This window comes from Calliphora vicina, chromosome 2 (genome assembly GCF_958450345.1).
Source record: "Calliphora vicina chromosome 2, idCalVici1.1, whole genome shotgun sequence".
Lineage (NCBI taxonomy): Eukaryota > Metazoa > Arthropoda > Insecta > Diptera > Calliphoridae > Calliphora > Calliphora vicina.
In genome coordinates this window covers 127,831,395-127,843,648 of record NC_088781.1, presented here as the reverse complement: position 1 = coordinate 127,843,648, position 12,254 = coordinate 127,831,395, and the positions used below count along the sequence as shown (strand labels likewise).

The 12,254-nt window shown below is 28.4% G+C and overlaps 1 protein-coding gene across 1 annotated transcript in view; it reads left to right on the top strand.

Annotated features, from left to right (window-relative positions):
- nAChRalpha5 (nicotinic Acetylcholine Receptor alpha5) overlaps positions 1–12,254 on the top strand; it is a 126,884-nt gene that overhangs the window by 60,163 nt on the left and 54,467 nt on the right. The window contains exon 5 of the mRNA XM_065501426.1: positions 9,608–9,802. Within this exon, the coding sequence (XP_065357498.1) occupies positions 9,608–9,802 (195 nt within the window). The remainder of the gene's footprint in view (positions 1–9,607; positions 9,803–12,254) is intronic.

Below are 12,254 nucleotides of genomic sequence, written 5' to 3'. Positions count from 1 at the left end.
AAACTAGTGCTATGGCCAACTTTTCTATAGAAAGCTAGTGCTATAGCTAACTTTTGTATAGAAAGTTAGTGCCATAGCAAACTTTTGTATAGAAAGCTAGTGCTATAGCAAATTTTCTATAGAAAACTAGTGCTATAGAAAACTTTTCTACAGAAAGCTAGTACTATATCAAGCTTTTCTTCAGAAAACTAGTGATATAGCAAACTTGTCTATAGAAAGTTAGTGATATAGCCAATTTTTTATAGAGAACTAGTGCTATAGCAAACTTTTGTATAGAAAGTTAGTGCTATTGCCAATTTTCTATAGAAAACTAGTGCTATACAAACTTTTTTTTATAGAAAGTTAGTGCTATAGCAAACTTTTCTATAGAAAGCTAGTACTAAAGCTAACTTGTGCTATCGCAAACACTATCTTAGAAAACTAGTGCTATATTAAACTATTCTCAAGCAAACTGAAGCTATACAAACTTCATTAGGAAAATAGTGATATAGCGAGTTTTTTTATTAACCTAGTACTACAGCAAACCTATCTACTGAATGCGAGAGCTATATTCTTCAAAACTATAGAAAACTGCTGCTATATCAATGTTTTTATAAAAAACTATCACCAAATCCAACTTTTCTTCAGAAAAAAATTGCTATAGCTAACTTTACTTAAGAAAGCTATTGCTATTGCAAGTTTTTCTTTAGAAAACAGGTGCCATATCTCTCTGCATAAAACTAGTGCTATAGCAAAATCTATTTTAAAAAAACTACTGCAATATTAAACTTTTCTTTAGGAAATTAGTGCTATAGCAAACACTACCTTAGAAAACTAGTGCTATATTAAACTTTTCATTAGGAAAATAGTGCTGTAGCAAAATTTACCTTAAAAAACTAGTGCTACAGCAAAAATATTGTAGAAAACTAGTGGTAATACAAATTGTTCTATATTCAAACTTGGAATATCTTAGGGAATCAAATTATAAATCTACCAATAACTATATTGATCAAAAATCTACTTAGGTATAAATTATTGTCTCTCTAACTCTTCATGTTAAACAATGATTAGCCATTCCTCAAATACTATTACTTCATAAAACTGAATTCCTTTACACTCCATTTCTTTACTCCCACAACTTATGTCTTTTATTTTCTTAACCAAAAAACAAATTCTCTTAGATTTATAACATCTTTTTAAAACTCATATTTATGGCCTCATCATTTATTCCTCTCCCTTCGTGGTTATTTAATGTTGAACGAAAACTTTGTTGGCCACATTTATCTTTATCTTGTTACTTGAACATTTTTCGTATCATGCTTATTTTCTCCAAGAAAACTCAACCTCACTGGGTACGGCTACCTGTAAGCATATTCAACACTTTACTAATATTTGTATAGTTTTTGGTTGGCATTTGTATTTAAACTTGTTTGTTTTATTTGTGGTTTTGTCAGGGTAAGCGGAGGGTTAACCGCAATGATTTATGGTGGCCAATATTCAATTGAGTTGAATTTAGTTTTTTTTTTTTTTTGGTTCAAAACAAAAGGTGAACGAAATTGTAAGCAAAAGTAAGACGAATTATTTTAAGTGTTGAGGGAAAAAGTTGAAGGTTTGCAGAGAAAACCTCAAAGCATTTAATTTTGAGAATGATATTGAAGTAAGAAAATTTATATTATTTTGTTTTGTAAGCTAACAAAGACGCAAGTTTTAAGGATAAAGGATAGATGGCAATTCAATTGATTAAATGGTCTGCCAAAGTTTAATAAAACATTGATTTTCGAGTGTATGTCATATTTAATTACTCAATTGTTAAATAACATTCATGGTTCACATTGTTTCACAATTTTTCCTTTACATCAACATTTCATTATTTCATTAACTTTGCATTAATCTTCGTGTAATATATCATCTCTTAACTAGTATTCAGTTTAGTCATAAAATCAAAATTGTTTTTATAGAAATGCTTTCCAAAAACATTTATATAAAAAACCATAGAGAAGATAGATAATTTTTTATATAAATCTCTTTCCTTACTATTAAATCATAATACATCTGTTCTACGTTTCTGACTGTCACAACCATATTTAAAATTAGTCTCTATCATTAAAACTTCTATGCCATTACTAAATCACGCTTCAAACTAATTTCTCCTCTCTCTAAATCATTCCACATGATGATGTTTTATATATAAGAAATAAACATTTTAGACAAAAAAAACACAAAAAACTACAACTTTTTTATATTCCAAGAAATAAAAACTTAAATTAAAAATAATTATAATTATAACAATAAACTTAAAAGTCTAAACAATTTAAATAAAAATAAAATAAAACTCAAATTTAATTACACCCAACAAATAAACTTAAGAAAAATAACAAACAACAAAACGAAATTAATTTAAACTACACTTTGCTTATCCAGTGTTCTCACCCTCCTACACCAAGTAGTTAAAAATATATATAAAAAAATATCTATATATCCAAATAAACAAATGAAAACACTATCTACAAATGTAAGAAATGCAAAACTCACTGCATAACATTGGGCGCTTTAACTTTACAAGACCGAAATATCCGCCTTAAATGTTTCACTATGTAAACAAAAACACAACAACAACTTTTTTTAAATCAAACCAGAGAAAAATTTCATTTTTTCTTTTTCATCAGAAAAAATTTAATTTTCCTCCTACAAACAAAAAAATATTGAATTTAATTTAAAAAAAATAAATAAATTTTCAAAAATAAAGGTAAGATTTTTTTTAATGAAAAATCCTTAATAAAACAAACTAGAAAAAAAATTAACAACAAAATTGGAAAACATTTTTAAAAGCGAAAAAAAAACAACACACAACATTTCAAAATACAATTTACACTAAAATAAGGCGAAACAATAAATACATGTAAATTTATTTAGTTATAAGAATAAGGGGTCAGTTTTAAGAAGGAGTAAAAATTTTCAGAGAAATTTAAAACTATAACAAACTTTTATATAAAAAAGGGCAATAGCAACGTTTGCTTTAGAAAACTAGAGCTATAGCAAACTTATCTATAGAAAACTAGAGCAATAGCAAACTTTTTCTATACAAAACTAGTGCTATAGTAAACTTTTCCATAGAAAAATAGTGCTATAACAAACATTTTTATACAAAACTATTGCTATAGCAAACCTTTCTATAGAAAACTAGTGCTATAGCAAACTTTTCTATAGAAAGCTAGTACTATAGCAAACTTTTGTATAGAAAGATAGTGCTATAGCAAATTTTCTGTAGAAAACTAGTGCTATAGCAAACTTTTCTATAGAAAACTAGTGCTATAATAAACATTTTTATACAAAACTAGTGCTATAGCAAACTTTTCTATAGGAAACTAGTGATATAGCAAACTTTTTATAGAAACCTAGTGCTATATTCAATTTTCTATAGAAAACTAGTGCTATAGCAAACTTTTCTACAGAAAGCTTGTACAGTAGTATACTTTTCTATAGAAAACTAGTACTATTGTAAAGTTTTCTATTGAAAACTAGTTCTATAGACAATTTTCTATAGAAAACTAGTGCTATAGCAAACTTTTCTACAGAAAGCTAGTACAATAGTATACTTTTCTATGGAAAACTGATGCAATTGTAATGTTTTCTATAGAAAACTAGTGCTATAGCCAATTTTCTATAGAAAACTAGGGCTATAGTAAACTTTTCTATAAAAAAGTAGTGCTATAACAAACTTTTCTATAGAAAACTAGTGCTTTAGCAAACTTTTCTATAGAAAGTTAGTGCTATAGCAAACTTTTCTATAGAAAGTTAGTGCTATAGCAAACTTTTGTATAGAAATTTAGTGCTATAGCCAATTTTCTACAGAAATCTAGTACAATAGTATACTTTTCAATGGAAAACTATACTACTTTTCTATAAAAAAGTAGTGCTATAACAATCTTTTCTATGGAAAGCTAGTGTTATAGCAAACTTTTGTATAAAATGTTAGTGCTATAGCTAATTTTCTATAGAAAACTAGTGCTATAGCAAACTTTTTTATAGAAAGCTAGTGCTATAGGCAATTTTCTACAGAAAGCTAGTACAATAGTATACTTTTCAATGGAAAACTATACTACTGTAAAGTGTTCTATTGAAAACTAGTTCTATAGCCAATTTTCTATAGAAAACTAGTGCTATAGTAAACTTTTCTATGGAAAGCTAGTGCTATAGCAAACTTTTGTATAAAATGTTAGTGCTATGGCTAATTTTCTATAGAAAACAAGTGCTATAGCAAACTTTTTTATAGAAATCTAGTGCTATTGGCAATTTTCTATAGAAAACTAGTGCTATGGCAAACTTTTCTACAGAAAGCTAGTACAGTAGTATACTTTTCTATGGAAAACTAGTACTACTGAAAAGTTTTCTATTGAAAACTAGTTCTATATCCAATTTTCTATAGAAAGCTGGTGCTATAGTAAACTTTTCTATAGAAAACTAGTGCTATAACAAACTTTCTATAGAAAGCTAGTGCTATAACAAACTTTTGTATAGAAAGCTAGTGCTATAGCCAATTTTCTATAGAAAACAAGTGCTATAGCAAACTTTTGTATAAAATGTTAGTGCTATGGCCAATTTTCTATAGAAAGCTAGTGCTATAGCAAACTTTTCTATAGAAAGCTAGTGCTATAGCAAACTTTTCTATAGAAAGTTAGTGCTATAGCAAACTTTTGTATAGAAATTTAGTGCTATAGCCAATTTTCTATAGAAAACTAGTACTATAGCAAACATTTTTATAGAAAGCTTGTGCTATAGCCAATTTTCTATAGAAAACTAGTGCTATAGCAAACTTTTCTACAGATAACTAGTACAAGAGTATACTTTTCTATGGAAAACTAGTACTACTGTAAAGTTTTCTATTGAAAACTAGTTCTATAGCCAATTTCCTATAGAAACCTAGTGCTATAGCAAACTTTGCTATTGAAAACAAGTGCTATAGTAAACTTCTCTATTAAAAACTAGTGCTATAGCAAACTTTACTACAGGAAACTAGTGCTATAGCAATCTTTTCTATAGAAAACCAGTGATATAGCAAAACTAGTGCTATAGCAAACTTTTCTACCGAAAACTAGTGCTATAGCTTATTTTTCTATAGAAAACTATTACTATAGCAAACTTTTTGATAGAAAGCTTCTGCTGTAGTTAACTTTTCTATGGAACTAGTGCTATTGCTAACTTTTCTCTAGGAAAGAATTGATATAGGAAACTTTTCTATTGAAAACTAGTAAAAAAAGTTTACTATAAAAATACAGTTTTCAATAGAAAATTTTGCTGTACTAAATGTTTTTAAAGCTAATTCTCAATTACACCTTGAGACTGTTTTAAGATTCTTTGAAAACTTAAAATATCAACTAGTTTTTAAATTATCCATAAGTCACTGCATTTTTCTCATACTAATTAAAAACTGACCTTAAATATTAAGCATGATTATAGTAGTTTTTTATTAGTTTTAAGTACCAAAGTAATAACTTAATACTTACTTTATTTTTGCATGTTTATTTAATTGAATGCTCAAATTAAGATTATGTTTGGAAAAGTTTTAACAAACTTTTAATTTACTTCTATAAGCGCAGCAATAAACTCTTAAAGTGCAAATTGAGTAAAAAAATGTGGTGGTTTAAAAAATAAATAAAATTAAGCAAAGTTTGAAAGAAATTAATAGAAATGGAACTACATAATGTTAAGATTGTATGTTTGTGGAAGTTCTCTTTTTATTTCGGATTAAGCTGCACCTTAAATTCCATACCAAACTATTATTCTGAATTCATATTTACAAAATTCTTCCAATTGCCTAATTGTGCATTTGAGTTGAAACAAAAATTTTCATAAACTCTATTTGTTATTTGTATTTTCCTCATAAGATGTTTGTAAAAGAGCTGCAGTTTTATTAAAAACGAAACGTAATTGGAATAAATATAAATTTTGTTAATTTAGAAATTGCATAAAAACTTAAACTAAATTATGTGCACTAAAACTGGCAAAGAACTCCCCCTTACACTTGTATAACCAAACGACAGGGAGGCAAAAAGAACACTAAAAGAAAAACTTTCATTTGCAAACATGTTTCGTAGTCAATTAACAAATTAAAGAAGAAAAAATAAATTTTTCTAGCAACATAGAGGGGAAAAATAAATAAAAAAATTCTGTACAAATGTTGCATGCATAAAACCAAAATAAAAAAATATTGGTTCAAAGTACAGCAGCAGCATAAAGACAAAATTGCAAATAGAATTGAATTTCAACAAAAATGTTGAAATAAAATTACTGGACTGAGTAAAAAAATTCCTTTCACATTTATATTTACAAATCAGGAAACAAAAAGCAAAAAGGGCTACTGAAACTATGCAATACAGTTATTTTGTGTATTTAGCCCTTAAGTATGCTTTGCTTTATTTTATTTACGAAAAACAGGAGAGAGAGAAAAAATTTAAATGGGAAAAACTCTCACGCTTTATTAAGAGTCAAAGCAAATACCAACTCGGCAAATAACTGCAACAAAAACAAATAAATAAAACTTTTAACTGTGTTTCTTTTTTTGTGTGTTGCAAATAAATTTATAGTTTTTTTTTTGGTATTTTCAAGCAAAGCACAACATTTTCTTTTATCGCCTTTTTATTGCTTTCTTTTTTATCTCTTTTTTTGCCTCTAATTGTTTTAAAAGTTTATGTCCACTTGGTTTTTTTTATTGAGTTTTTGCTTATGTATTTTAATTAATTAACATTTAAATTCAATTTGAAATTTAAATTTTTCTAACCAATTGAGCATTAAGATTTGTACATTTAAATATTTGCCTATAAAAAATTGGAAATCAACAAAGTCAGCAATAGTTAACTTTTGTCTATTTACAAATAGTATCAGGTACATAAGGAACTATTTACCATGTTTTCTTAATATGTATAGAAAACTTTTCAATAAAAAGTATTGTTATAGCTAACTTTTCTATAGAAAACTGGTGCTATATCAAACTTTTATATAAAAAACTGCTGCCATAACAAACTTTTCTGTGGAAACTAGTGCTGTAGCAAACTTTTCTATAAAAACTAGTGCTATAGACAACTTTTCTATAGAAAAATACGGCTATAGCAAACTTTTCTATAGAAAATTAATGCTATAGTTAATAATACTATATAAACTACTGCTATAGCAAACTTTTCTATAGAAAACCACTACTTTAGAAAACTATTCCATAAAATAACTTGCTATAGCAGTCTTTTGTATAGAAAACTACTGCTATATCAGATATTTTATATAAACTACTGGTATAGCCAACTCTTTAATAAGAAACTACTGCTTTAGCTAACTTTTCTATAAACACTAGTGCTATAGCAAACTTTTTTATAGAAAATTACTGCTATAGCTAAAAATTCTATATAAACTACTGCTGTAGCAAACTTTTCTATAGAAAACTACTACTTCAGAAAACTTTTCCATAAAAAACCTGCTATAGCAGTCTTTTGTGTAGAAACTACTGCTACATCAGATATTTTATAAAAAGTACAAACTTTTCAATAGAAAACTACTGCTTTAGCAAATTTTTCTATAAACACTAGTGCTATAGCAAACTTTTTTAGAGAAAAGTACTGCTATAGTAACTTATTGTATATAAACTACCGGTTTAGTAAACGTTTCTATAAAAACTAGTGCTATATACCACATTTCTCCAGAAAACTAATGCTATAGCAGACTTTTCAATACAAAATTTCTGCTATAGTAAAATATTCTATAAAAACTATTGCTGTAGAAAATGTTTCTGTAGAAAACTAATACTTTAGCAAAATTATCTATAAAATAAACTGCTATAGCAATCTTTTGTATAAAAGACTACAATTTTAGCTAAACTTTCTACAGAAAACTACCGCTATAGCTAAATATTCTATAAAAACTACTTCTATAGCTAATTATATAATAGAAAACTACAGCTTCAGCAAACTTTTCAATAAAAACTACTGCTGCAGCTGACTTTTCTATAAAAATGAGTGCTATTGAAAACTTTTGTTTAGAAAGCTACTACTATAGCAGCTTTTCTATAAAAAGTATTGCAATGGCAAAGTTTTCTATAAAAACTGCTTCTATACCAATCATTTCTATACAAAACTACAACCATAGCATAATTTTCTGCATAAAGCTAATACTATTTTAAATGTTTCTAAAGAATGCTACTGCTATATCAAAATTTTTCTATAAAAAATTATTGATAGAACAAAGATGTGTTTAGAACAACAAAATTAAAAAAAATAGTTGCATTTAGTCCCTTATTCAATTCATTTCTTAAGCAGCAAAAAAAATGTATTATGAAAAATGCAACTTGCTAAAATTTCAAATCAAACAATTTAGTAAAAATATTTATTTGACATATGAAAGCATAAAGCAATTTATATAAAAGCAAGCAACCTTATTTACATAGTTCTATTAAAATTAAATGAATTGCACATATTGTTAAAAAAATAAACAAATATTTAATAAACAAATTTGAAATAAGGTAAACCCAAATTACTCTATACAGCATAATTCACAAACTTAACCTACCCAGTATGCAAAATGATTCGAAGTTATGTCGAAAATGAATCATTCTTTCGTAAAATTTTATCGATATCGACTTCGATATAATGTCGAGAATGTGCGTGTTTTCCTAAGTAGAGTGCAGAGCGATAAAGAGTCGAAAATTATGTATTGTTCTGATTCTAATTTTTATCGATATACTATACCTTTTTCGGTATTAAAAATGTTCTAAATTCATTCGATTTTGATTAAATATATGAACAATTTCGTATACTTTATACCATCGAGCAATTTCATCTTGAAATAATGCATATTCAATACCATTATTATTATCCAATAGTGTTGCGTTGGATGTGTTTTCATTTTCAAATGCAATAAACTCTCCACATATTTCTGATGTTTGCTGATTATGAGATTCGAATTGTCAAAAACAACATCAATAATTGGCTGCGCTTTTCTTTTTAAACGTCTTTGATCCATTTTTCGTGTTAAACTATATTTTTATGAATATGTTATTGATAGGTTAAGAAATAAAATTTTATTTTCTTAAGAATTTGTCAATTTGTGCAAAAATAAAATTTGACATTAAAAAAAACTCGAACAATTCGCCATTTCTATAAAATTTTAAAATACGATATTCTAAAAAATGTAGATTGGATAGAGCAACATAATAAATTCATATTTTCGATTTTAATTCGAAATAAGTTCGATAAAAAGAACTGACTCGAAATGTTGCATACTGGGTACCTCTAAGATTTTCATTTAAATTACGGCTACTAATGTTTAAAAAATACAAATATACTAAAATAAACTTTGGCATGACTCCATTTAATAACTTTTTTTTCTCTATTCTATAATTATTCAATGCATGTTCAAACCATCGTAACGAGCCTAAAGCTCTAACTTTACATTTTTAACTGCATTTAATTACAACCAACTACATACGTTATTTTATTCATTACTACATATAAATAAACATTTTAATTAAACAAATAAATAAAAATCTTACTCGTATATAAACCAAAATATTTATTTCAAAAACTAATTTGAATTTTAAATTAAAATTTGTTATTTTATTTTTTTTTCTCGTTTTGCCCCAAATTAGGTGTGCCTGGTAAACGTAATGAGATCTATTATAATTGCTGTCCAGAACCATACATTGATATAACATTTGCGATTATAATACGAAGAAGAACATTATATTATTTTTTTAATTTAATTATACCCTGTGTACTGATTGCATCAATGGCTTTATTAGGTTTTACACTGCCACCAGATTCTGGTGAAAAATTATCATTGGGTAAGTGAAGCAAACACATAAATAATAAATAAAAAATTAAAATTCTTAAGAAGACAATAAAAACAACTCAAAACTGTTTTATAGCAATGATCTAGAATTAAATTGGAACTAAACTAGAACTAATTTTGAACTACACTAGAACTGAACTAGAACTGAACTAGAACTGAACTAGAACTGAACTAGAACTGAACTAGAACTGAACTAGAACTGAACTAGAACTGAACTAGAACTGAACTAGAACTGAACTAGAACTGAACTAGAACTGAACTAGAACTGAACTAGAACTGAACTAGAACTGAACTAGAACTGAACTAGAACTGAACTAGAACTGAACTAGAACTGAACTAGAACTGAACTAGAACTGAACTAGAACTGAACTAGAACTGAACTAGAACTGAACTAGAACTGAACTAGAACTGAACTAGAACTGAACTAGAACTGAACTAGAACTGAACTAGAACTGAACTAGAACTGAACTAGAACTGAACTAGAACTGAACTAGAACTGAACTAGAACTGAACTAGAACTGAACTAGAACTGAACTAGAACTGAACTAGAACTGAACTAGAACTGAACTAGAACTGAACTAGAACTGAACTAGAACTGAACTAGAACTGAACTAGAACTGAACTAGAACTGAACTAGAACTGAACTAGAACTGAACTAGAACTGAACTAGAACTGAACTAGAACTGAACTAGAACTGAACTAGAACTGAACTAGAACTGAACTAGAACTGAACTAGAACTGAACTAGAACTGAACTAGAACTGAACTAGAACTGAACTAGAACTGAACTAGAACTGAACTAGAACTGAACTAGAACTGAACTAGAACTGAACTAGAACTGAACTAGAACTGAACTAGAACTGAACTAGAACTGAACTAGAACTGAACTAGAACTGAACTAGAACTGAACTAGAACTGAACTAGAACTGAACTAGAACTGAACTAGAACTGAACTAGAACTGAACTAGAACTGAACTAGAACTGAACTAGAACTGAACTAGAACTGAACTAGAACTGAACTAGAACTGAACTAGAACTGAACTAGAACTGAACTAGAACTGAACTAGAACTGAACTAGAACTGAACTAGAACTGAACTAGAACTGAACTAGAACTGAACTAGAACTGAACTAGAACTGAACTAGAACTGAACTAGAACTGAACTAGAACTGAACTAGAACTGAACTAGAACTGAACTAGAACTGAACTAGAACTGAACTAGAACTGAACTAGAACTGAACTAGAACTGAACTAGAACTGAACTAGAACTGAACTAGAACTGAACTAGAACTGAACTAGAACTGAACTAGAACTGAACTAGAACTGAACTAGAACTGAACTAGAACTGAACTAGAACTGAACTAGAACTGAACTAGAACTGAACTAGAACTGAACTAGAACTGAACTAGAACTGAACTAGAACTGAACTAGAACTGAACTAGAACTGAACTAGAACTGAACTAGAACTGAACTAGAACTGAACTAGAACTGAACTAGAACTGAACTAGAACTGAACTAGAACTGAACTAGAACTGAACTAGAACTGAACTAGAACTGAACTAGAACTGAACTAGAACTGAACTAGAACTGAACTAGAACTGAACTAGAACTGAACTAGAACTGAACTAGAACTGAACTAGAACTGAACTAGAACTGAACTAGAACTGAACTAGAACTGAACTAGAACTGAACTAGAACTGAACTAGAACTGAACTAGAACTGAACTAGAACTGAACTAGAACTGAACTAGAACTGAACTAGAACTGAACTAGAACTGAACTAGAACTGAACTAGAACTGAACTAGAACTGAACTAGAACTGAACTAGAACTGAACTAGAACTGAACTAGAACTGAACTAGAACTGAACTAGAACTGAACTAGAACTGAACTAGAACTGAACTAGAACTGAACTAGAACTGAACTAGAACTGAACTAGAACTGAACTAGAACTGAACTAGAACTGAACTAGAACTGAACTAGAACTGAACTAGAACTGAACTAGAACTGAACTAGAACTGAACTAGAACTGAACTAGAACTGAACTAGAACTGAACTAGAACTGAACTAGAACTGAACTAGAACTGAACTAGAACTGAACTAGAACTGAACTAGAACTGAACTAGAACTGAACTAGAACTGAACTAGAACTGAACTAGAACTGAACTAGAACTGAACTAGAACTGAACTAGAACTGAACTAGAACTGAACTAGAACTGAACTAGAACTGAACTAGAACTGAACTAGAACTGAACTAGAACTGAACTAGAACTGAACTAGAACTGAACTAGAACTGAACTAGAACTGAACTAGAACTGAACTAGAACTGAACTAGAACTGAACTAGAACTGAACTAGAACTGAACTAGAACTGAACTAGAACTGAACTAGAACTGAACTAGAACTGAACTAGAACTGAACTAGAACTGAACTAGAACTGAACTAGAAC